This window comes from Cornus florida, unplaced genomic scaffold, assembly GCF_030987335.1.
Source record: "Cornus florida cultivar Cherokee Brave unplaced genomic scaffold, ASM3098733v1 CherokeeBrave_3.0.0_Hap2_Chr10, whole genome shotgun sequence".
NCBI lineage: Eukaryota > Viridiplantae > Streptophyta > Magnoliopsida > Cornales > Cornaceae > Cornus > Cornus florida.
This window is the reverse complement of record NW_026775580.1, coordinates 94,062,622-94,088,680: the sequence shown is the minus strand read 5'-3', so window position 1 is coordinate 94,088,680 and position 26,059 is coordinate 94,062,622. Positions and strand designations below refer to the sequence as shown.

At 34.8% G+C, this 26,059-nt stretch overlaps 5 protein-coding genes across 6 annotated transcripts; 3 read left to right on the top strand and 2 right to left on the bottom strand.

The window, feature by feature from the left end:
- The first annotated feature begins 245 nt into the window (after nucleotides 1-245).
- On the top strand, nucleotides 246-2,185 carry LOC132275981 (protein ELF4-LIKE 3-like). Of its 2 annotated transcripts, none has more exons than XM_059777218.1 (2): nucleotides 246-488; nucleotides 1,557-2,185. In XM_059777218.1, the coding sequence occupies exon 2, from the start codon at nucleotides 1,595-1,597 to the stop codon at nucleotides 1,937-1,939; it is 345 nt and encodes a 114-aa protein (XP_059633201.1). In that variant the 5' UTR covers nucleotides 246-488; nucleotides 1,557-1,594; the 3' UTR covers nucleotides 1,940-2,185. The 2 variants fall into 2 exon arrangements, with proteins under 2 accessions (XP_059633201.1, XP_059633200.1); XM_059777217.1 differs by having other exon boundaries at nucleotides 1,549-2,185.
- Nucleotides 2,186-5,972: 3,787 nt separating this feature from the next.
- LOC132278145 (uncharacterized) lies at nucleotides 5,973-7,327 on the bottom strand. The gene is made up of 3 exons (XM_059779959.1): nucleotides 7,277-7,327; nucleotides 6,981-7,169; nucleotides 5,973-6,881 (listed from the first exon to the last, which is right to left on the bottom strand). The coding sequence occupies exons 1-3, from the start codon at nucleotides 7,325-7,327 to the stop codon at nucleotides 5,973-5,975; spliced, it is 1,149 nt and encodes a 382-aa protein (XP_059635942.1).
- A 3,214-nt stretch (nucleotides 7,328-10,541) lies between these two features.
- LOC132275980 (small ribosomal subunit protein uS3x) lies at nucleotides 10,542-14,402 on the top strand. Its single transcript, XM_059777216.1, has 6 exons — nucleotides 10,542-10,701; nucleotides 10,782-10,929; nucleotides 11,028-11,199; nucleotides 13,622-13,676; nucleotides 13,762-13,893; nucleotides 13,990-14,402. The coding sequence occupies exons 1-6, from the start codon at nucleotides 10,672-10,674 to the stop codon at nucleotides 14,164-14,166; spliced, it is 714 nt and encodes a 237-aa protein (XP_059633199.1). The 5' UTR covers nucleotides 10,542-10,671; the 3' UTR covers nucleotides 14,167-14,402.
- Nucleotides 14,403-15,862: 1,460 nt separating this feature from the next.
- On the top strand, nucleotides 15,863-16,793 carry LOC132279157 (RING-H2 finger protein ATL52-like). Its single transcript, XM_059781088.1, has one exon. It carries the CDS (start codon nucleotides 16,177-16,179, stop codon nucleotides 16,714-16,716), a length of 540 nt encoding a protein of 179 aa, XP_059637071.1. The 5' UTR covers nucleotides 15,863-16,176; the 3' UTR covers nucleotides 16,717-16,793.
- A 2,116-nt stretch (nucleotides 16,794-18,909) lies between these two features.
- On the bottom strand, nucleotides 18,910-24,177 carry LOC132275979 (vacuolar protein sorting-associated protein 2 homolog 1). Its single transcript, XM_059777215.1, has 5 exons — nucleotides 23,982-24,177; nucleotides 23,058-23,188; nucleotides 20,883-20,987; nucleotides 19,302-19,562; nucleotides 18,910-19,189 (listed from the first exon to the last, which is right to left on the bottom strand). Exons 1-5 carry the CDS (start codon nucleotides 24,016-24,018, stop codon nucleotides 19,046-19,048), a joined length of 678 nt encoding a protein of 225 aa, XP_059633198.1. The 5' UTR covers nucleotides 24,019-24,177; the 3' UTR covers nucleotides 18,910-19,045.
- Between the last annotated feature and the right edge of the window lie 1,882 nt (nucleotides 24,178-26,059).

Here is a 26,059-nt window from a genome sequence, read left to right as displayed (position 1 = left end):
ATTACTCCACCTATAAATTATGTAAGAATCATCCTATCCACATCTTGGATCGAGATGTAGTCGGACCAAAGGTGTAGATTTATCCTATAAGTGGGACCTGCTCTTTGAAAAGTATACACAACATTAAAAACGTGCCACGTGGACGCTTAAATTTCTCAATAATTCACCCTTTGGATCTGAGCAAGGTGTACACAAGTAGAACCCACTGAATGAATAAATGGAACAAAATGAACAATAAATTACAAACTAACAGATAGGTGGAAAAGAGGAGAGAGAAATATATTTTAGACAGGGGTGGGTCGGAGCGTGACTGTCAAATCTACATATTCTCTCTCTCTTCTCTCTCTCTATCTCTCTAAAATTCAGAATTCAGGGTCCTCCGGAGATTCGATTCAATCGCCGATCTTTTCCACTGTTCCTCGGGAATTCCTCGTCTCCTTCTTTCAATCGGTGTCTTCTCCTCAGAGAAATGTTCCTAGATTTTCAAGGTACGGTAACAATATATATATACACACACAGTCATATATATAAATATATAGTGACGACTTTGTAAAATAATTAATATCTTTTTTTTTTTTAATCCTGTTTCTAATTTTGGAGTTGTATGAGTTTCTGAGTTGATAGGTTTGCTGAATCTTAATGAACTCAAAAGTTGATCCCATCCAGTTCTTGCATTTATTTTTTCAATATATAAATACATTATTTTTTCTGAATTCCCACGATTTTTTTTAATGATGTTCAAATGCTACTTGATTTTTATTCTTTTTAATTTATGGTTTTACTATTCAATGGATTCCATATGTTTATTAAATTATTTTCTACTTTCATATTTTCGGATTTTATGCTTCTCCAACTGCAATCTTTAAAGCAAAGTATGAACATTTAGATTCCCAATTTTCCAGAATTTTAATTAAGTAAAACATGTTTTTATTTTTTTTGTTTGTAATGGGTTGCTGACATACATATATATACATGCATTATACACACATACACGTGTATATAATATGTATATGTTGATAAAAATGGTGACCCTGTAGCACTACCCTTGTGGCCATATATGTACATAAAAATGGTGTTTTTGTAGCAGTACCTTCTGGCCATACCTTCTCTGCATCATTGACTGTTTTTGGGGTCTTAAGATTCTTCTTTTGAAACTCTGAACTTTAAGCTTTAGGTGTGAATTTCTGAGTACATATGAAAAAGGTTCCCTTTTATGGAAAATGGGATCTGCTTTTTACATCTCATCATACCCCAAATAATAATTATAATAACTACAATTATTATTATTGTTATTAATTATTATTATTATTAGACTTGTTTGTTACATGATTTTCATATGAAAAGAAGAATCCATGGAAGGGTCATGATTAATTTCTTAGTTTCAGACCTTGTCTCTTATGCTTAATATCTTAAAATAATTCCAAAACTTATCATGTTTTGTCTTGTTATTTTGTTAATGTGGCCAAAATAGAGACATGATGATTAGTATTATTTAAATTAAATTAATTTTATAATTTAATAAATATATTTTTCATTGTTCTTTTTAAGTGGTGCAGGACTGGCTTTGATTTAATTGAATTTGATTTGCTTAGAAATGGAGGGGGACACATTTTCAGGACTAGGCAATGGCAGTCAATTAGACGGGAAGGTGTTACAGACATTTCAAAAGAACTTTGTTCAAGTTCAGAACATATTGGATCAGAACAGGTTGTTAATCAATGAGATTAATCAAAACCACGAGTCGAAGATCCCGGACAACCTCAGCAGGAATGTGGGTCTGATCAGGGAGCTCAACAACAACATCAAGAGGGTGGTTGACCTCTACGCAGATCTTTCAACTTCTTTCACCAAGTCCATGGATGTTTCGTCCGAAGGAGATTCGAGTGGTGCTTTAAAACCGGACGGAAAAGCCGGTCACAAGAGGACCAGGCCTGCGTAGAGACAGGCTCAACCAGGCTCCAGCCAATGCCGATTCTGTTCTTGATTCTTTTGCTTAGTGGGTAACAAGAAATTCACAGTGGATTAGACCGTGTGACTCTGCTGTATTAATTAATTAGTGAACTCTTTTTAGTGCTTCACTTCACATTTATCCTAAAAATAATTGTCCCCAAATCTCTGTTACATCGTAATTCTGTTTCACTGTGGATCTACTAGAAATTAATTAAGCATGTTTGTGCCCTTCTAATCTTTTGTTCTTCTACTTGTTTTAATAATGGTCGGTTAAGGTTGCATTTGTTGATTCTCTTCATACTTCAGAAAGCAATCAACATTTCTTTTGTCAAAAAGGCTTAAATGATAAATCTGATATGGGTTGTGAAGCCCAAGAAATTGCTGAAAAAATAAATAAAAAACAACGAGTGTGCAAAATAAATAATATCTACTCGACCCGTCACGGGATTTTACCATCTTCTTTTGAAAGAGTTGGTTCAAGTCCTTTACCTGAGCAGTGGAAGTGAAGAGGTGGCAGATGATACTGTTTTCAGTAGTCTCGCATGATACAAAAGCCCTTTTTCTTTTTTCAGATTGCATAGAAGTTACTGTTCATCATTTGGTTGTTTGGAGAAGTGAGCAAACATGCATATTTCTCTGAGAAGATGCTCTGAAACAATTGGGGGAGAAAGCAGCTTTAGATAATCTTTTTGGTTCCCAATCACACACCACAAGAACAGAATCTCAGATAAGAAATGATGGACTTTTTGACCCCCTTTTTTTATGTTTTTTGTTTGGTCTATTAGTCTATCCAATGACAATATCTTGGATATATAGTATTGATAAGGATATAAATGTATAAAGAATATAGTGTAGCTTGCTTAGTTCAAAACAAACCACTACAGTCCCATGAGGCAGACATATATATACATATATATATATATACACACATATACACACATACTTATATCATATAAACAGTGACCCCAAACAACATGACAAGGGCCCAAATGTTCTTTTTTGGGATGGAACTGAACTTCTCCATGCTTATCCGTTTCTCTCTCAGTTCTTTCCATTTGCTTTTCATTTTCTCTCTTTTTTTTTATTTTATTTTATATTTTTTAGTCTTACATGTTGTACCTATATGAGTTAGTTTAAGATTTTCGAATTAATATCCTTTGCTGTAACGCTTTTGGTCTTTCATCGCACCTTAATTCGTGTTAAACAAATTGTTTTTTTTTGTTAAAAAGTAATTTAAGTCCACTTAAAAAAACACGTAACAACAGCACTGCAACAAAGGATTTGGGTTCGATTGTCCAACCTCTCACACACACACACAATTATTGAGCAGTACCTTTGTTGGTGGACCCTGTAAGTGGAATCCTATTATTCTGATGTTAGGAGAGAGGCCCACACGTGTAATAGCTGGAAATGGATTGTTCATGGTAATACAATTTGATATTTGAGCATTGTCGATACACGTGTCACTTCCTAACTTCCTAATTAGATGAATTTTTTAGCTGTTCATCTTCCGAAATTGGAAAAGGAAAATAAATTTTATCAGTACATTTTGAAAAGAGTAGCGATAGCCTGATAGGTTCACTGAATTAGTGAATAATTGTGGGATAGTGCTTGTTGTGGTGAGCTGCATGCACTATATTTGTGTTACTAAATGGATTGTCGACTCGATGAGTATAACAAAATGTTGGCATATAATTCAAATACGATGATATTGAGATAGATATTAACCGAACTAAATCTGCCTTACTTAACGTAATCATCAAGCTATAGAAAATCAAATCAGTTTGGTCCGAGAAACAGCCAAAACAAACTAAACACGCTAAAGCATAGCATGTGAAGTGAGAATCTGCTTTTCTTTTTCCCTTCCTTTCCTTTTGTTCCAGCAAATGGGTTGGAAAGAACCAAATATTGTTTGAGGCTCTACAATTTATACAATAATTGTACCTATAGGGTACCTACGTTCATTAGTTTGATCCAATTGCATTATTATTATGACTATATTAATCCATACCCATGCTTCGAATAATCAATTATGACTTTCTAATAATATGATTATCTTCTTCTTCTGTACCTATTAAAAAACTAACATGCTTTTTCTTGGGCGTTGTTTGACAAAAATAAATATTAATCAGCATAAAGTTTTAGTGCTAAATGTAATCTTGAATTTATTATGAAGCTGAATATTTTAAGAGTAAAATTGTCTTATTTAAAATTCATAAATCATTAAAAAAAATTCTTTGTTTAGTATCTAAATTTGTTAGCAAAAAACACCTTAATTTTTTTAAAACAATGCTAGATCTTTTCTAATCAAACAGCTAATTTTCTAGTTATTGTTGTAGTTTCTAGTTAAACAGTGCTCTGAATTTGTTGCGGTGGTTTAAAAAAATAAAAATAAAAATTGACTTAAAATTAAGATTCAATTTGACTAAAAAAAATTTGTAAGATTCAATTTAAATGTCGCACACAATTGACAACATCACGTTAGCAACATCGTAATGGAAAGATACAAATCTTAAAGCGAAACGTACATTTTTGGATTATTTTTGTCGTGGATGTGGCCTGATGCGGCCCATGTGGGTTTACTGTTTAATGTCACACCAATGACATCTCATGTAATATAAGTAACATATATACATATTTTAGTACTTCCAAGTTCTCAGCCATTCACTCCAAGATATTTTAAAATAAGACTCCATTATCTACTTTGTCACATTAGAAAATTAGACACGTTGTTATTTAAAAATTAGGTAAAGGCAATGACATTCCCTCAATTTGGATTAAAGATAATCATTTACACATTAGGCATCTTTTTAACAATGACAATCTTAAACTTAATAAATTAAATAGTGACATCCTAAAGTAAAGTAAAAGTACTTTATTACTCTTTGACTTGTGAATTAACTTATTTGATTTATGATTTTACTATTTTAACATCCTCAAAGCATTCTAATGGACAAAATTAACCTCCTCATCTTCAAATCACAAAAATTTGAAACCCAAATTCCATTGCCACCACCATTGACGCCAAAATAACTGTTGCCGAGTCCTAGAGCTTTATGCCATTGTTGATACATTTGATTATGGTTGTTCTTTAGTAATATGAACACACCTTTTTAAGAGGTAGCTTATTTGTGGCTCTTAATAATTGCTACCACAATTATTGCCACTATAAATAATACACGTGCAAGAGGTAGCATGAATCAATAGTTAGATTGCACATCAACGTAGATTTATGATACTTATATTTGTTCTAAACTCTAAATGAAACTTTATGTATGTTCAATGTGATGGAACTTAGATGTTTTTGTTGCGTGCGATGAAATCATTATAAAGTTGCACATAACATCAACTTCATTACATGAATTTGTAACAATGGATTGGTTTCGGCAACTGGGGTGCTGGACTGGGACTCAATGGTGCAAAACCCGAGGATTTTGCGGCGGTTATTTTCTTCTTAGCAGTAGGTGTTGGAGTGGTATTGGCATCAATGGTGGTGGTCGTGGGTGGTGGTAGTGGTAATGGAGTTTAGGTTCTAGATTTTGTGGTTTAGAAATGAGGAGGTTAATTTGTCCATTAAAATGCTTTGAGAAGGGTAAATTTATAATTCGAATAAGTCAATTCACAAGTTAAAGGGCAATAAGGTACTTTTTTCCTTAGTTTGGGGTGTCATTGTTCAATTTAACAAACTTGGAGCTGTCATTGTTTAAAAGATGCATAAGTTGTAGATGAGTTGTCTTTAACACAAACCTAATAGAACATCTGTGCAATTTATTTTAAAAAATTATTCCAAGTTATATATTTGTATCAATGACTGTGATATGATTCATAAAATGAATTATGATATTCAATGTGATTATCTACTCAAGAAGTAGTTGATAAAAATGTCACATTATTTAGGTCCGAATCAGTATGAAGAAATCAAATTAATATACTAATTTTTCACTTGCATGTCTATAAGCTTGAGTTTTTTCTTCTTTTTTTTTCTTTTTTTTTACCCTCGCAAACAAACAACAGTAGCGCAATTAAAACAAACAATCGTTGGCTGCCAGGTCAAGAATATCACCAAGAATATGAACCATAGCAAAATCATCTTGAATGTGCTGGTGTGAAAGCTGGGCAAAAGCGTGAACGGCTCCATTACCATGTCTAAGGACATGACTAAGTCTAGAAAAGGAGAATCGCATAAGAGCCACTTGAACATCAAACGAAATGGAATGAATTTCAACAGGTCCACAAGCAACTCTATTCACCGCCAGGACCACCAACAACGAATCACATTCAAACCACACCTGGATATAAGGAGAAGATAAAACCCACATAACCGCTTTACGAAAACAAATAGGCTCGGCCATAGCACTACAAGCCAAAAGAGGAGAAAAAATCACCGCTTGCAGAATGATTTCACGAGAATCCCGAAAAATAGCACCCCCACCCCCAACTTGGGTAAAAGATGAAAATGAAGCATTCACATTACATTTAACAATACCATCTATTGGTGGTAACCAACGGGAAGGGGAAGGATGGGAAAACAAAGCAGAATCAGGACCATACTTATAAGAGGTCAAAGTGAGAGTTAGGGAACAAGAGGCTTCCTTAAACTCCCAAAAAGAAGAGCAAGCCAGCAAAACAACCCTAGAAGGATCAGAAAGCTGCCCGTCAAAAACAAACTTATTCCGAGCCTTCCAAATACCCCAGCAACAGTAGGCCACCAGACCCAACACATCCTGACCCTCATCCTTAGACGCCGACTTCCTTACTAATGTCATCCACCAATTCGTAAATGAGGAAGGGGGTTCTACCATAAAATCAAACCTTAAAGGCAATAATTTCCAAATCTGGATAGAATGAGGGCAAATAAAAAGCATATGTTCCATGGACTCTTCCTCAATACCACACCTGGGGCACACAACCTCAACAACTATCCCATAGACCTGAAGAAGTTGTCGAACTGGTAAAGCAAGTTTACAACATTTCTACAGAAACTGCTTTAATTTTGGAGGAACTTTATATTTCCACAGGGTACTCCAAACAAAGTTTTGGTTAGGCACAAAAGATGAAGCATCCTGGGACCGGACCTCGCCCTGCCGCCCCAATTGATTAGCCAAATAATAGGCTGACTTCACAGAAACCTCACTATTGGGCTCGCCATCCCACCCCAACTTGTCTTCCCTAGAAAAGATGCTGAAACTACATCCAAGAATAACGGTTACAATTGGTGACTGAAATAAAAAATGAAGTAAATCCACATCCCAACCAATCCGCTGAGAATCAAATAACTCCATCACTAAATTAGGAGCCACTAAATGAGGAGATGGTAAAAGCTTACCAGGTACACCAGGGACCCATCAATCATTCCAAATGTGAATAGAATAACCATTCTCCACTATCCATCTAGAACCATCAGCAATGAGAGATTAAGTAGTCCATATACTGCGCCAAGCCTAAGAAGGATTGGACCCCAACTGCGCTTCCAAAAAGGAACAATTGCGAAAATATTTAGTTTTAAAGATTTTAAAAGCCATCCCCTTTTGGTGAATCAGAAAATTCCAACCCTGCTTAGCTAATAAAGCATCATTATAGGCCTCAAAATTGCGAAATCTTAACCCCCCTTCCTCTTTGGTGTCACATAAAAGCTCCCATTTAACCCAATTGATATTGGCAGAATCACCCTCTTTACCCCACCAAAAGCTACGAACATGCTTCAGAATTGAATTACAAATTTATGGGGTAACTTAAAGCAAGACATCGCATATATAGGTAAAGTACTCAAAACTGCTTTAATTAAAATTTCTTTACCTGTTGGAGACAAGAGCACAAATGATTATCTGCTTTTGTGCTTGTTCTTATGCTATGGAGGTGTGGCAACAAGTGCTCGATAGGTTGCATATACCCAGATGTGAGGTTTCAAGGGATAAACCAGTTTGTGGAGTGGCTGTTGTTACTGGTTCAGCCTAATTGTCTTAAGTCTAAAATCCTAAAAGGGGTATTTTGTGTGTTTATTTGGAAGATTTGAATGGAGAGAAATGTTTCTTTGCATGGTGGAACTAAGGAGCAGGCTTCAATGCAAATGTTGTTATTTGGGAAGTTTTGCTTTTTTTTTTTTTTTTTTCTCAATTGGAATTTGCTGAGTTGATTGTTTTGTTTGATGTTGAGTAGTTTGATTTTTGTTATTTATTGGAAGTGGGCTTTCTCCATATTCCAGTGTTAAAGTGAAGAGGGGTATGTTAATTATTAAAAATGTCAAGAAAAGGCACATTTGCCAACTGAAAATTATTGGTTGCTAAAACTAAGCCGCCACCTAAAGTTGTCCTTGCATCACTTGACCCGCAACTTTCTCTCTCATACAAGGCTCCTAAATTTAAGCTGCTCTAATACTTTTCAATATAGCATATCAAGTCCAGTTATGTTGCTGCAAATAAAGCCCACTGTGAAGGTTTTTTAGTTATATTTAACAAACTTAGTTTGCTAACCCCCTTCCCTATTGTCAATAGACTTGTCCAAAAACTGCAAAGAACGTTGAAACAAAGGCACACCACTACAAGAAATTAGTTTGTTTGGGATGTGTTATTTGGAACGGACTAAATTCCATCTCAAAAAGGAAGGGTTTTTGGGACAAAAGAGACTTGCTATCCCAAGTAACCCAAAAAAAAAGGGACGCCAACACCGAACGTATGCGGAATTTACTCAAAAAATTATTTCAAAGTATTTTTATATATTTGTATCAGCGATTGTGATATGCTTTATAAAATAATTTTATTTCCCATTATGATATTCAATGTGATTATCTACTCAAGAAGCAATTGATAAAAGCGTCACATTATTCACGTCCAACTAGTACAAGGAAATCAAATTAATATACTAATTTTTCACTTGCATGTCAATAAGCTTGAGTTTTAAAAATAATTTATCTGGAAACATATATTGAAACAAAAGGTAGTAGTTTATTATTAAAAAGAAATAAAAAAAACAGTTGATGTGCTTTGAGCTTTTAGAAACTCTTCTCATGATGCACTAATTATCTACTTATATAAAAAGATCTACAAATGAGATGTGCATCAATAAAATGGTGGGTCCGCCAACCAAATTGTCTATAGTCCCCAACCAAGAGAAAGTGACCACATAACAATAATTGATGCAATCTAAGAGAAGCCAACTATTTGGATGGAGACAGGAAATGGATTTGAAAATAAAAGCAGCTTTTCTGTGTCCACTCATATGTTCAATTCCTATAAATCAGAAAGAGTTGAGTCTTGTAACATGGAGGAGCAAAGATGTTTGGAGCATTTTACGAAGTTCATACAGTAATTATAAGGACTATTATTAGTGGTGTTTCATATTGAATTATAATGAGAATTGAAATGGATATAAATAAGTGAGTATGTAATATTATTTTAAGTTTTTGAGTTTGCAGGTAAACGTTCACATGTTATTACTATTTTCAAATAGATTTTTTTATAAGCTCTTATTAATTTGTCAGAAAAATAATATTTCTTCTAGATAATACAATCACATTATAAATTTCTTATTTTTGTAAGTTCACTTTATAAATTTAACATTTATATTGAGATGACCCACTCATAGCCATTTGCTAAAAAATGAATATTGTGTGCTTCAGGTGCACTGTGCACCTGTTTCATTCGAGTCGTACGTTCATTACATATACTCGTGCGTGCACAACACATACGGTTCGGATGAGCCTGGTGCATCCGGCGCACCTAATACATTCTCTTTGTCGAGACCGAGGAAATACAATTATTTTTTTGAGTTGGACCACTAAATTAACAACCATTTAAAGGGAGGATGAAGAGTGCTTATTTGGCAATCCATCTGAAAACTTAATGGCATACTTGGTTTGTAACTCTGATTCTGTTTTAAAAAAACTAAAAACAAAAAATTATATAAAAAATTATGCTTGTTTCAATTTTCTGAAAATTCAGTTATAAAATGTTTATTTTCAGATACCTGCCTTTTATCGTTTTCTAAAAGTTATTTTTTGTTCTGTAAATTCTTAAGAATTGTTTTCAGAGTTACAAATCAAACACGACCTAAGTTGTTATATAGTATTGACTAATTACTTAAAATGAACCGCAGGCATCCAATACATTCTCTTTGTCGATACCGAGAAAATACAATTATTTGTTTGAGTTGGACCACCAAATCAACCACCATTTAAAGAGAGGATGGAGAGTGCTTATCTGTCATCCCATGTGAAAACTTAAGTTGTTATATAATAGGGAGTATCGACTAATTACTTAATAATGAACTGCGGGATCAGATTAATGTAGCTGATTTAAGAAAAAAAATCTTGATTGATTTATTTATTTCTCCCAAGTTGTTTGTTGAATTATTCTATATGGTTCAAATGACTAAGGAGCTTACTTGTTTCTTTGTTCAGGTTTGGGCTTCTAGGCCCAATGTTGTAAGATTGTAGGCTTGTAGATGCACACCTGGGCCTTTAACGATAGACTTCTTCGTTAGCCCATCTTGAATTTGGCTTGCTATCTGACGAAATAAAAATAAATCTCAAAGTCATCTAGGCCGTCAATAGCAAACCCTAATTTGTATTTCAGCTTTCACCGTTCGATCATTTCGTCTTGTTAGATATAAACCGCTCACAAACCAAAACCCAAACGAAACTAGGGTTTGCAGAGCCACAAAGCGGATCTCATTTGTGAAACTTGATTCGATCAGCTTCGCTTATCCCTTCAACAATCTGTGAAAATGACGACTCAGATGAGCAAAAAACGAAAGGTCAGTTGTTCTTGTCCTCCATACAAGCCTCTCTCTATATTTATGTACACACATGTTGATCTGAGTTGATTTGGTTACAGTTTGTCGCCGATGGCGTGTTTTTCGCCGAGCTGAACGAGGTCTTGACCAGAGAGCTAGCTGAGGATGGATACTCAGGTGTCGAGGTCAGGGTCACTCCCATGCGCACTGAGATCATCATCAGGGCCACTCGAACTCAAAATGTTCTAGGTGATTCCTCTGACTGTTAGGGCTTTCAATTTATTAGTAGTCGTAGTTTGTTTGAATAATTTATTGTTTCCGACTATTTATTGATTGATTGGATTCAGGTGAGAAGGGGAGGAGAATCAGAGAGCTGACATCAGTAGTGCAGAAACGGTTCAAGTTTCCGGAGAACAGCGTGGAGTTATACGCCGAGAAAGTCAACAACAGAGGACTTTGTGCCATTGCTCAGGCCGAGTCTCTCCGTTACAAGCTCCTAGGTGGACTCGCTGTTAGGAGGTATTACTAGGCTTATTAAATCTTTAGTTTCTGTTGTTCGTGATCTGAATCTGATCTAGTGGTAGCTGTGCTTTTTCTTTGTATTATTTTGTGGATAATATATACAAACTAAGATTGATCGTAACTGTTTAATTAGACTTCTACATTTGTATTATTTTGTGGATGATATATATATATATATATATATATATATATATATATATATATATATATATATATTCTGCTGCTCGTTATTGCATTTGATGTGTTACATTGATGTCATTAGATTGTAGAGGATGAGCAATGACCATTTTGGTCTTAATTCGTGGAGCTCATTTTGTAGAGGTGATTTAGTTACATGTTTGTGTATAGTGGAAGCAAATTAAAAATATTTAATACTCACTTTGTTGGTTTCTGATCATTTTGAAAAGAGGTTGCCATGGGTTGTAATTTAGACATGCTTTAATGTCATACACAAATCAAATTGGTGTTTATATTCCAACTTTGTGCAAAGATGGTTACACTAATTATGTTCTTCTTTCCCACCATCCTTGTGAAATTCACTGGTCTCAATGCAGTAACCTTAGGGATGTGACATGTATGGAATTTGTTTGTGTGTGTGTGTGTGTGTGTTTTTTTTTTTGTTTTTTTAATTGTATTTCAACTTTGGTCATACACTTTTTTTGCTTTAGTTGTTCCAACTTCACATGGATACTTGACCTCTCCTTTTTTTTTTTTTTTAATTGTTTTTGTTTATTCAATTTGCATTTCTATTTTCCCTTTTTGTTTGCCATACCTTGGTCGTATCACCATACATCCTGTCATCTACAAAGCAAATTGGGTATTTCTGTATCAAGTTTGTGTCGGAAGATGACTATATGAACCATGCATCTCAAGCAATTTTGCTAATGTAATGTGACATACATTCATTTGTATGCTTGGAGTGGCAACAATTATCCTTACAAATGCACCTTACTTTATTCAAATTTTCTTTGGGGATTCACTTTGTTGCTTTAAATGTTCAATTTCACATGGATACTTGACCTCTCTTTTTCTTTATTTACTTTGTTTCTTTAAATGTTCAACTTCACATGGATACTTGACCTCTCTTTTTCTTTATTTTGTTTTTACCCCTTTGCATTTCTATTTTCTTTTTTGTTTGCCACACCCTGGTCAGATCACCGTACATCCTGTCATCTACAAACCAAATTGGATGTTTTGTCCATACCAAGTTTATGTCCGAAGATGATTATTTGAACCATTCAGCTGAAAGCCATTTTGCTAATGCATTGTAACATACACCCATCTGTATGCTTGGAGTTGCCGCAACTATTATTCCAAATGCACCATACTTGATTCTTTTTTATAGTTCTTGCTGAGAAAGAAGATGATCTTATTCTGGGCGAGACATGAAGGTAGTGTTGCGTGTTTTGGTCATACTCTTTTTGCTTTAGATGATCAACTTCAAATGGATACATGACCTCTCCTTTTTTTAATTTTTTTATTTTGAAATCTTTTTTCTTTTTTGTTTGACACACCTATGTCACATCACCATAAAGCCTGTCATCTATAAAGCAAATGGGTTATTTCCGTACCAAATTTGTGTCGGAAGATGACTATATGAACCATGCATCTCAAAGCCATTTTGCTAATGAAATGTAACATACATTCATTTGTATGCTTGGAGTGGCAACAATTATCCTTCCAAATGCACCTTACTTGATTCAAATTTCCATATTTTTTTTTTTTTTTTTTTTTTTAAATATTATCACTAATCCTTAGTTTCTACTTATAAAAATTTGCAAAGTATTTATTTTCCGTATATATATTATTTGATGGTTGATGAGCAAATTAGAACTATTTGATTTTTCTTTTTGTACAAGGCGATATTATTGTGGTCCCTGTTTACATTTAGTTATCTTTCCTGGGTACTTTTTGGTAGCAGAGTCAACGAGGATTTTTGTTTTTTGTGTCATTTTTTTTTATAAACCATGTATGTATCTCAATGAATCATTTAATTTATTTGTCTCCTCTAGTGTGTATTACATCATGCTAAGCAGTGGCGTACTTACCATGTTGAAATTCCGAGGCTAAATGTCTTACCAGTTGATGGTGACAAATTGTATGCAGAAATTGCTTTTACTAACCAGTTTTTCATTTAGCCATTTTATCCATTAATTTTTTTTTTTTAAATTTTTTTATTGTTTCAACATATTTAGGAAAGGCCTATTTACCTTTTGTTTTTAGCTTATGCACCATTCGCCTGTCTTGCAATATTTTTTATATTGGACCATTTTTTTACAAACCTCCATCATTGTGGTTGGTTTTTACTAGATACCACTTGCACTTTTTTGGTAAATATAAGAAAGTATACATTTGCTATCAACTCTTGGTACCTTCAAATTATAGGTAGCCTCTTGATATTATTGTTATTCTCTTTTAGGGCATGCTATGGTGTTTTGAGGTTTATCATGGAAAGTGGAGCAAAGGGGTGCGAGGTATATGTCCTTTTGTTTTCATAGATCCAATTTTCGTTCTTCTTTGTGGTGATTGGATGTGAATCTAAATTAATGCACTTAACAGGTGATTGTTAGTGGTAAGCTGAGGGCCCAGCGTGCCAAATCCATGAAGTTCAAAGACGGATACATGATATCATCTGGTCAACCTGTTAACGAATATATCGATTCAGCTGTTAGGCATGTTCTTCTGAGACAGGTCTGTCTCTCTCTCAAACATAGTTTGTCATTTTAAACTCTGTTCTGTCATTTTAAACTCTCTTCTGATTATTCTCGGCATTGGGTGACAATACAGGGAGTACTTGGTATAAAGGTGAAGATCATGCTCGATTGGGATCCCAAGGGAAAGCAGGGTCCAGCAACACCCCTTCCAGATCTAGTCACAATCCATCCTCCCAAGGAGGAAGAGGAGTACATGAGGCCTCCACCAGTGGTGACAGCTGATGTTGAGGTCCCCCCGGTGTTGGCTTAAACATCTATTACTCTACTTCAAATGAGTTTCCATTTTTATATCTTTTCTGAATCCTTGAGTGATGTTTTAGTTTTTTAATGGAAGTGTGTTAAGCACTGAAGAGGATCTTCTGTATCCGAGTACATTAATATATAATGGTTAGGATTTGTTCTACCATTAGTAACGAGACTAATTTTGGATGAAGATTTTGGGAATGTAATATTTACTTGGTTTTTAAGGTGTTCCCTTAGTATGCTTGATTCGACTTGTATCTCATTAGGTTGGAAAATGATAAATTGAATAGGAAAATGATATTAATTAGCAGCTTTAGCTGGTTTGCTTTATGTTGAAGTGAAGCATTAGTGTGGTGGTGGTTTTCAAGCAAATTGATTGTGAAGCTTTATGTTCTCCATGTGAAGAGTAATTGCGTTCAAATTAGGTTAGTTTTTATATGGCTAGCATCAGCAAATATGGTTTTTAGAACCCGTGTTTCTACTTTTAGAAGTAGTCTGTTTTCACGTGTGCACTAGAGTGCAGGTGCATTAGATGCTATTGGACTATATATGCATAACAATGAAGCTCAAAAATTTTATTTTTTTTTAATGGGAAAGAAAATGAAGATCAAGAGAGAGTTTGGTAATATGTAGTTAATACAAATATAATTGTTGTGAACAAAAACAATTTTTTTTTTTTTTTTTTACTTTTTTTTTCGTGTCTAAGAGCTAAACATCAATAGAGAATTTTGTTAATCACTTCACAAGGTATCTTGCAAACTTCTGAACAGGGTTTATTTTTTCAAACTTCTCAGTAATAGACGGGTACAAATTTCAGTCAATAAAACATTTAAAACTTTTATATGTAAGTTGTTATTTACAATTAGTCTTAAAGTATAGTTTAATTTGTAAAATAAATTGTAATATGTGAAGTGGTACAATTTACCTATACATCGCATGATATGGACCGCGTATTGGCTAGTCGATAAGATGCAGGACATGGACCGCATATTGGCGGTCTGGTTTCTTATCTTCTTGTGATGCAATCAATATATTTGAATAATTATCAATATCCTAGTAATAAAATCATGCTATGCTTAATTCCACCCTTGTATTGCGTCATATATATATATATATGTATGTATGTATGTATGTATGTATGTATATTATGTACGTATGTATGCATATGTATAAAAACCAAAGAGAAAAAGAATTGAGAACCTAACCTAGACGTCACTCCATATTTCCCCTAAATAATAGTAACGACATATTTATATAATTCAATGATAGGATTGCTTACGCTTAATTGATCCAACATGCTGTTGCAATGTCAGCATCATAAAGGAGGACGGCTCAAATCACACATTCTTTTATGATTTCATCTATATATATATATATATATATATATATATATATATCTTAAATAAAACAACATCTTTGACAGTATTAAAAAATCACTTAATTCATTAATAAAAGGAGATCCCAATAATTTTTTCTGACGTGGCAGGATTAATTATTTTAGACTCAGCATAGTCCAAGTAGTACAAAATTGTACAATAAATTCATTACTATATCGTAAAGAAAAACTATCCCATGTCTCTAAGCCACCCAAACACATGTTTTTGTTTTGATTAAGTTGCAACTATTTAGTTTTTCTTGATTTATGATAGATCATTATTACTTAAATAAATCACTTGGTTGGTTAACCATCGGCAATTTTATCTTATTTATGAACATCTTATATATGTTCTCTTAATTTGTCTTTCTTCAGCACAGAGAGAGAAGCTTATCTAAAATTCAAATGTTGTCATCTCATCCCATACATTGTTCACTGTCAAATGATAGTACATTGCTTTGTCTTCATTCCATTTTCTTAATTTGGTATTCATGAACCTACAACACTACAAACAATTTTTCTATACTCCTTGACAACCACGGCTTCAGGATTAACTATTCTTTTATCAATCATTAATTCAAATTCAATCCTCTTCTTAACCACACAGCCTTTGAAAAGCTTCTTCTTTCACAAACCCTAATTATGGATCATGATGTTCCTCCAAGCCCTTTCACACCACCTATAGCCACTCCTCCACCAAAGTCCAACCTACCCATGTTGTACTATGGCCTCGTGGTGGTCGGGACAGCCGCCATCGTGCTGGCGGTCTACAACCTTATCATGATCCGGTGGTGCGCCGATCATCACCGTCGATCACGTCGAGGCCGGATAGCAAGAGGTATTAGCAATCTTGAGCCCATGTCAAGCCGGAGCTTTGATAACCCTAATATGAAGCTGGTGTCCAGTTTTCGGTATAAGAAGGAGGGAGTGGCTCAGGGTGGTTATGAATATGAATGTCCAGTTTGTTTGTGTGCGTTTGAAGAAGGTGAAGAGGTGAGTCAGCTTCCGAGGTGCAAGCACTCCTTTCATGCTGCATGTATAGATATGTGGCTTTTCTCTCACTTGGATTGTCCGCTTTGCCGCTCCCCGGTGCAGCCACCGGCTCCTCACCGGCATCCAGTCACCGATCAATCGGAGGATTCCCGGGAAGGATTGATGGTAGATTCGGCCGTCTCAGTTTGATCAGTGTCTTCCCTTTCTTTTTCTTTTTTTTTCTTTTTTATATATTTATTTCCTTAATATATTTGTTATTTTAAGATGATAGTGTTATTCTTGTGGTTGTTGTGGACCCTTGACAGGGTGGAGATTGACAGAACCAAGGAAATGTTTCGAAATGAGTAATGTCAGGGTGAGGCATTTCACGAATATTCTCTTTTTGTTTTGATCATGTATGAAACGTGCATTTATATGAGTCCATATAATTGAAATTTTGTATCGAAATTCATTTGTAATAAATTATACCAATCAGTCGAAGTTTAAGGTGTTGTTTGATTACTCTTAATTCTGAATGCATTAAACATTTATTCAATTGAGCGAGTTTGATAACGCAATTTAAGTATCTTTTAAAATCGTAAACTCTCGCTTAAAATAGGGTAAAATTTTAAATAATGTACGGTAAATGTTACTTAAAATAGAGTAAAATTTTAAGTCATATAGACATTACTTGTTACTGAATGCTACTGAACGTTTGAAAATTTTAAAAAATATTTATTTTTTAAGAACCATTTAAAATTTTCAATACTTAAAATTTAGCTCTTAAAATTTCTCGTACTTAATTTTGAGGTTTTATCAAACAATATCTAAATTTTTTCCGTTCTCCTCCGTTTTGTTTTGGTTTTTTTTTTCTTAATTAATTAATATATTTGTTATTGTAAAATGATTGTATTAATCTTGTGGTTGGGGTGGACCCAAGATAGGGTGAGATGGATAGTAACAAGGAAACTTTTTGGAAATTAGTATGGTTTAGGCAGTGGAAAAAAATTGTTGGGTTGTTAGTAACTTGGTCTAGTTGAGGTTTGTGGGTCTACCAAATCAGCTGCCCACTTAATCAACAAACATGTATATTTGGTGTAAAGCTAAACCAACTTCTCTTCTTTTCATTACTTCATTTTTCACTTTACTTTCCTATAATGTGATTATTTTTATTAGTTTTCTTTCAAAATTGGCAAATTTGAAAGCTGAACGGTCTTCGTATACTCTATGTTAGTGTAAATTCAAATACCCTATGTTGGTGTAAATTCATAATCCATTACCCATTCCATCTAATTGAGTATTAGAGACGAAATTAATATTTAATATTATTTTATACAAAGTAACCGTTGTCAATTTAGAAATCCCTACATTATACTTCTCAAATTTGGCTTCTATTACCATTTCATGCCATCATGGTATACCAACCAAAAAATTGTTCGAGAGTTTGATTACGAAGGGTATTTTTAAGATTTTAATAAAAATAATGAGGACGGCAGTCCCCACTGAGCCCTTAATAATTTATCTATGTGAATAATTTAGTATTTACAGTGAAAAATGTACATTGCTTGATACAAGATGTGACGGTAAAAGTTCAAATTGATGAGAACCGAGAGCAACTGTGAATGTCAAAATTCAGAAATGTTTTCCAACCAAGTAAGCGTAAGCAATTGGCCACCGTGAAATTGCCAAGGGACTAGTTCTACACGGATAAGCGTTTTGTTGTTAGAGCTACAGCAACTTGAACACAACCATTCCCAACACAGAACGTACCTTCCTCAAAGAGAGACTTGTAAAATGTTCAAACGTACCCCGATAGGAAGTTTTGACGGACAAATAACAGAGCCATTTGGGCCCTGAGACCAATTTACAAGGGTTTTTATTCTCGTGTTGAACAACTAGTTCAGTTGCCTGAACCCTGAGAACTTTCAAGACTCGACCAAACTTGTAAAAGATATCCGGGTGTACAAAAAATTAATGAAGAGTTGAAGACATGCCAATATGTTGTTGATTGCTGGAATCGGAAAAACACATTTTGTTAACGGTCACCTATCATGGTCTTGGCTACAAGGACAAGAAAGGTATAACCAAACTTCCTGGTTTAACCTTGTTACAACTAGCTAGCCCAACGAAACCCGATACCTGAAGGCAGAGAGATTCATGGTAGTGTAGCTTCCTAACAATAATGCCAGTAAGATCATGTCGATACAACAACTGTTGGGAGAAGCTATGTTATAAAAAGAAAGATGCCAAAGGAAATGAACGAGGGAGGGGTACAATATGGAATGACCACACCAATCCGATCTAAAAAAGTTGGGGAAAAGATTAGAAAAATTACCATAAAGATGAGGGTCGAGACATTAAATTGGACATGGCCCCTTAAAATTGGAAAAATCAAAGACAATATGACGCAACAAAAGTAGTTTTTATACCGATATCAACTGTACCAAACCATTATTCGAGTTGACAAATTCTTCACAAATATTACAAGGCCAAATAATAAACTGCTGTTTCACAATCAAAGTACTCTCTACAAGCAAAACTACATTCTTCTTAAATTGTCTAACCGTGCCTGTAAGTCACTGTCTATCCCACCGTCATCAGTTCCTGTTGGTTCAGCTTGTGCTGCTGCAACCTTGTTCTTTGCAGCTGGGGCAGCAACTGCAGATGAGGGTGCATTCAAGAGCTGTGCATTCAAAACCCATAACAACATCAGTATAAATACTCAAATACAGTACTAAATAACACCAAGGAGAAGCCCAATGTACAAGAAGGAATTCAAAGAATGATGGAAATACCTCAGAATTAATATCGATTCCAATTTCATCAAGAACCTGACTCACAAGCTCTTCTGTTTCTTCTTCTTCCTCATCCCCTTCCAAAGCATCATCAATGGCGTCCCCCATAACCTCAGTTACCATTTCCATCTTCTCATTCTGCCTCTCAAATTCTTGCATAATTCTCTGCAAAGATGGCAAGTTCATTTGCCTATTCATCTGCCCCATTGCCTTTGTGACGCCTTTCATTGCCTCCCCCATCGCTTGTGTTGACTTCAAAGTCTGATTTCAGATCACCAAAAAAAGAACAAGAACAAGAACAAAAAGATAAAAAAAAAAAAAAAAAAAAAAAATTAGTATTACAACAACATAACAAGAAAGGGTCCAACAAATTTGTTAAAAGTACACGATTTAATGGGTCAAAGGACAACCTAAATTCGCATTTCGATGCACCATTGCAACTCAAGTTTTTTCATGCCCAAATCTAAACTTGGCTGGGTAATCTGAGCAAGTCAGCACATTGTAGTCATTTTGTCACTACCTATACTCTTTTTACTCATCTCTAAGCATTTCAAGTATAACCCAAGTACGCTCAACTAGGAGGAAAGCAGATCTACAGTAGACAACTTGACATGCCAAATCAAATATGACCTCAAATCTATGGATCAAAACATGGTCCAAATGAAAACAAAAACATGACATATCAAAATTCAATATTAAATGCCATATTACGGAGCACAAAGGCATGGAGGACACGCTCCACAGGATTTTCAACTAGAAAGAGCAAAGAATATAACCCTTCTTCCACTATATCTAATATATATAAATATATATATACACGGAAATGACCTCTTGCTCATCGGTGAGCAAGAAATTCATCCACACCATGATTGGATGACCGTTACATGTGACTGCTACTCCCTTTGTCCCAAAACACATGACCGCTTTGAGAACTACCTTTTTTTACATCCAATGGTCACTATACATGGTGCGGATGAATTTTTTACTCACCAATTAGCAAGAGATCATTACCCTATATACATACATATATACATATATATATATATATATATGTATATATATATATATATATGCATTGAAATACATAACAAGCTATTCAGTAATTGGAGGTTCTGTAAGAGGAGCATTGGCCTATCTTATGTTTCAATTTTCCTCATAACAATGACCTGAAACTAATTCAAACCTTCAGAGTATAGGTAATGAATCAATGACTGAGAAACTAGCACTTTCATTTCAAATTATACACACCAATCGATCTGCTAATAGGGATTTCGACCTTGCAACTCTCCCATTGAGGAGACAGGCAACACCATACTAGGTAACAGCTCATGGTACTATGGTAGTGATAGAGCTCATCATGTTTTCAGATTGCCATTTAAATTAGCTGGCCTTGTTTCAAAATTTCCCAAAGAGAGATGACACACTATCATCCTTTGTTACTTTGTCAGTATCAAATGTACAAAAGAGATGAGCATGCAACAGAAGTCAAGCTCTAGACACCTAAAGATGAGGAGATCCGGCAACAATCCAAAAAATATTATCTGATGTATAATATACATTTGAATACAAGAAAACATTTACCTGAATTCTAAGAGAAACACCCTGTAGTTGGGATTTAAGCTTATAAAATTTTTCAATCTGATGCCGTGTTCTAATAAGGTCTTTGGCCATCACCTTCACAGCTCCCTGGAACAAAAGTACTTCATATCAAAAATAGTGTGCTTAAAACACTTTAAATATGCATTCTTAGATGATGCTACAGACACAATAATTCTATCAATGAACAACCAAAAATTAATCAAAAATGCTGCAAGCCACAAGAAAAAATGCCATACAATGCTCTATTCAATTGCCAAAAAAAAGGATTAGAAAAAAGAAAGTATTAGATATCAAAGTCAAACAGAGAAAAAATGATTGCAAAACTATGTCAATCTGTTCACACAAATAACATCTCCAAAAGAGTAGACTAATGACTGAAGCACAGAGATAAAAATCGATAACGTATTACAGAAATACAGAAACTGACAGGAAATACAAATAAGAGACTATAAACCTCTTATTAAAATAAACAAAGTTGCAATCAAGTTGACAATTCTTTTTTTCATTAAACAACTAGAAAATTTATTCAAGAAGATGAGGAAGAAATACAACAAAGAAGGGTGCACTATCCTTTGATACAATGAAAAGGGAAATAGCCAATCAACACAATAAGAAGCCATAAACCCCAAAGGAAGGGGGAGAAAGAAAAAACTATATATATAAACCAGTAAACCTCTGGATCAGCTAGTAGCCAAAAAAATGGCCGCTCATAGGAGCTAAAGAAAAAACTTCATGTTTAATCAAAGTCAATGAGACTTGTCTGACCTTGAGATCCATATTATCTTCATCTTCAAAGAAGAAAACATAGTCAATATTTCTCCAGAAGACTTATAGTGCCAAAGGCTAAAAAAACCCGTCTTACAACCATGTAGGAAACACCCTCAAGCACCCTCAATTAAAAAAGCAGAAAATCAGAGTAGATACCTCTCTGAGACCTTTCAAAAGGGATTAGATCTCAGCCTCTATCAATGTCCTATACTTGCTGGCCAATAAAATGAAAATGGTAAACCCACCATCATTCATGAGTATAACGCAATGTCTGACCGCCCTGACTCACCAAATGATCATCCTCAATCAAGTCCACAGTCCTTTCAGGTACACACTAATATATATACCAAACTCCTCAGATTTGCAGAGTATAAAGCAATGCATGTTCATCTTTCAGCTTCTTTTTTAATAATCCTCCATAACAGTGTGATGTAATTATGATCACAGAGGCTGAACAAATACACTGCATAAAACTCATATAAAGGAAAATACTCTTGTAGAGTACATGGACAACCAATCTCTTGTTACCTCCAGTAACATAAATAGAGGAAACGAAGTGCCTCTCAAAGGCTTCCATAGAGCACCAGCTTAACATTAACATCCCCAACTCAAATTGCTTACAATATGCTTCCATTTAGATACACAAGATAAATGTTTTCTCCTATTAGAAGTTCTTTCATTCAATCTTCTAACCAAATTGTAAAGTTGATACAGCTCAACAATCATATCCACTGATGGAGGATGAAAGCACAGCATCTTCAGTTTATTAATCAAATTGATGTAATTTTTCAACATGATAAATTATGATAATGCAGTCTGTGACCATATGTTGATTTCAACAAGTTAGGTTCATATACCGTGTTTTTTTCAGTATACTTCGCAAAGTGTTGGCACATTAGTTCACCACAGTTCAAAAAAATTATTAATGAATGCCAACAAATTTAATATGAGTTAATCTGAGCTGAAAGTGAAGATAAGGGCCAAATAAGAATTCCCTAACATGTTCACTGAGATCAGAATATGCTTCGATTAAAAAAAGTACATTTTCAAATTTACCCAGTCAAGCAGCATAAAAACAAGTGAATATCTTAGTCCAGACCAGCACTAGAGTTTCCAAAACACATAGATGTACAGACCTAATCCATCTCTAAGCATTACGGAAATGAATTGGGTGATTTGAAGCTATTGTTCAATCATAATTTCAACTATGGATAAGTCATACTTGGATTCCCATCTTAATTGAAGTGGCAAAGGCATCCCTTTTCAAATGGCTAGTGGAGATCTTGTTTTCAAAATAACTAACCAATATTAATGCAGAGTTGTAGAATAGCCTATGCACTAACACACACACATATATGACACAAATAAAAAAAAAAAAAAAATACATACCATTTGTCCTTGTTTGGCACTTTTCTTTATTTCAAGAATTAATTTCTTCTCTTGTGTTTGTAAACCTTGCCTCTCTCTTTCTATTTCTCTAATAGATTTGTCCAGCATCCTCTTGTTCTCCCGTAGGAGTTCTGAAAATCACAACCACCGAAAAATGTTATACTAAATGCCAGGTTTCAGGGAAAATAAGTAACCGACACCTCAAGCTGTATGGTCAATAGAATTATCATTTGTTGACATGAATTACCAAATAAGTATGCACCCGGGTAAAAGCACAAACTGAAACTCAAAGGTTCCTGCTCTAATTGAATAGGATATGTATATACAGAATGCACAAAAAAAGGGAAAGGGAGAGAGAGAGAGATTCCTCATCCACCCCCAATGATAAGCTGTGTTTTTCCCACATTTTATTTATTCTGATTGTGCAAAAAAAAAACACGAATTAAACCCTTAAAACCAAATTAAATGGCAAACTTACATACTCGATCACACAAGTAAATAGTTCAAAAGGCTAACTCTAATTGTAAATCACTTCACTTAAATAAAATACAAGTAAATAAATCCAGACCAAAGTATTTCAAGTTCCTTGTTTTTACAATCCATTTCTCCATATCACCAAAATTTATCGGCAGAGATGAAAACCCTAACTCAAGAGATCACAAGCAGAGAGTCCATCTTACAACAACAAAATCCAAATTTTTATTTATTTATATATATATTTTTTGTACGAGTAAAATTCCATAAAATCATTATGAACAACTCAAATTTCGAAAACTTTAAATCAATATAAATCATATCATTAGAGTTACATGCATAATTTAAAAAGGAAAAAAATCAAAAAAGGGGTAAAAATCAAGTAATTGATATCCAATGATTGATACTGTGTACAAGTACAAGCATATACATATAGATCGAAATATGAACCTGCGGGTGTCTTTTTCTTGCCGAAAAGAAAACTCATCTTGCTCGATCAACGAATACACGAAGAATTCCGATGAAACTCGCTTTCTTCTCTCTCTAATCTGTTTCTGTCTCTAAAAAGGATTCTTCAATTAAGCAAAGGTTTGCTTCTGGCCTCCTCCGATCATATCCCACAATTCAACGCGGTATGCATTCTAGTGGTTGAGGCCTACTGGGCAAACTACAATGACCTCCCATGAGGTTTGACATAATTGTAATTAAATCTGAGATTTGTCAAATTTTTGCAAAGACCTCCCCATGTCAAAATTTGGTATAAATTTACTTATTACCCTCATTATTATATTATTAAAATGTCAAATATTTGAGTATATCAAATGACTCTTTTACCCCCGATAATTGTTATACTTAATCAATATATATATATATATATATATATATATATATAAGAACATATATATACACATATATGTATATATACAAACACATACTCTGCAACAATGGTCGCCACAGAGACCAGCAAGACCCAACAAACCCTGCCGGAGACGAATCCCAATCGGAATCAGACTCAAACCATGGCACCGGAATTTGACCGCGACCCACAAACCAGCTAGATTTTGACACCCACTTCACTGGAAGAAAAGAAGATGACAACCGCACCAACCGTTGACGGCGCAGCAACCCACGGCTGGAGAAGAACACAATTCCAGCACCGAACCCGCAAGCGATGCAAAACAGCGACCAACAAACCATGGCCGGAGAAGAATGCTACCCACGATGCCCGACAGACCCAATCGACTGTGGCCGGAGAAGAATCCCCAACCTGGTATTGCACCCTGTCGCCGGAATTGGACACCCAGTGTACCGTGGAAGAGAAGAATAGAAAGGTGAGGGACGCTGATTGAATTGGACACCCACTGTACCGACGGTACGAGCTTATTTTCCGGAGATGGTGATTGGTGAAGATGCCGAAGCCGACGACGGAGACGAAGCCAAACCAGATCAGTCTCAAAATTATGGTTGTGATTAGCTTCAATTTATAGATTGTTGGGCAAAAGAAATTAGGGTTTGAAATTCAAAGTACTGCAAAAACAAAGTAAGAAATTGAAAAAAATAAAAATAAAAAATTGATAGAGAACGATATCATAACATACAAAGCCAAACCCAGAAAATAAACCATCAAAAGAATATATACAGATCAACAAAATATCATGGCCATGGCGGCAGTGAAGGGTGGAAAATGAGGTGGAGAGGAGAAAGATGGTGGTTGTGACGATGGTGGGTGGAGAAGATGAGGTGGAGATGAGCGAGATGGTGGAGGCAGTGGGTGGAGAGGAGCGAGAATACAGATGAATTTGTATAAATTTGTTAACATATATGCATTATATGCGTGTGTGTGTGTGAATTTTGCACACAAAATACATTATTTTATTTGATTTGGATGTTACATATGGATTTAGCAGAAGTGATGGTGGCAATGAAGCAGTGAAGGCGGGTGAGAGAGAGAGACAATGAGGAGTGGTTTAAGGGTAGTTTGGTCCATTTAACATAAATTTTATTGTCATTTGTTTACATTACAAGGGTAATAGCATCTTTTTACGTTATTGATAGGTATTTTAGTCACTTCAAACTAATTTTTTAATAAAAAATATTTTTTTTGTACGGAGGAAAGGTTATTGCAAAATAGAGAAAACTTCAGGGGTCATATTGCGACAAAATAACAAATCTCAGGTTTAGTTGTAATTAGTCCAAACCTCAGGGACTTTATTGTAGTTTTCCCAGGAATGAATAATAGTAGGAACACCGCTTTTAAAAATGTCCTTTTTGATGGGTCGATTAGGAACCATTCATTTTGGGATGTGTACACGTGGCGAGCATCTGAAGCTGTAGGTCCCATTTAACTGCTGATAAGTGGGGTCATCCTTACCGCAATCTTAATTCATAAGGTTCGACCGGGTCGGGCTTTAACCAAGGTTCTGTGGCACCGGCACGGCAAAGAACTTCAATTTGGGCCCGTCTGAAGAAAAGCTTAAATTTGGGCCTAACCTTGTTATCATATTGGGCTACACCATCTCATGCAACTG

Bases quoted from the DNA above. Each gene is read 5' to 3' on its own strand.
- LOC132279157 (XM_059781088.1), top strand. From the start codon at position 16,177: ATGGATCATGATGTTCCTCCAAGCCCTTTCACACCACCTATAGCCACT.
- LOC132278145 (XM_059779959.1), bottom strand. From the start codon at position 7,327: ATGGTTATTCTATTCACATTTGGAATGATTGATGGGTCCCTGGTGTAC. The intron at 7,170-7,276 runs GTAAGCTTTTAC...TTTTTATTTCAG, and splicing joins ATGGGTCCCTGGTGTACCTG to TCACCAATTGTAACCGTTAT. The intron at 6,882-6,980 runs GTTTGGAGTACC...CAACTTCTTCAG, and splicing joins TTGTGCCTAACCAAAACTTT to GTCTATGGGATAGTTGTTGA.
- LOC132275980 (XM_059777216.1), top strand. From the start codon at position 10,672: ATGACGACTCAGATGAGCAAAAAACGAAAG. The intron at 10,930-11,027 runs GTGATTCCTCTG...GATTGGATTCAG, and splicing joins TCGAACTCAAAATGTTCTAG to GTGAGAAGGGGAGGAGAATC. The intron at 13,677-13,761 runs GTATATGTCCTT...TGCACTTAACAG, and splicing joins GTGGAGCAAAGGGGTGCGAG to GTGATTGTTAGTGGTAAGCT.
- LOC132275981 (XM_059777218.1), top strand. From the start codon at position 1,595: ATGGAGGGGGACACATTTTCAGGACTAGGCAATGGCAGTCAATTAGAC.
- LOC132275979 (XM_059777215.1), bottom strand. From the start codon at position 24,018: ATGAGTTTTCTTTTCGGCAAGAAAAAGACACCCGCAG. The intron at 20,988-23,057 runs GTATGTATTTTT...CTTTTGTTCCAG, and splicing joins GTGCCAAACAAGGACAAATG to GGAGCTGTGAAGGTGATGGC. The intron at 19,190-19,301 runs GTATTTCCATCA...TTGAATGCACAG, and splicing joins GAATCGATATTAATTCTGAG to CTCTTGAATGCACCCTCATC.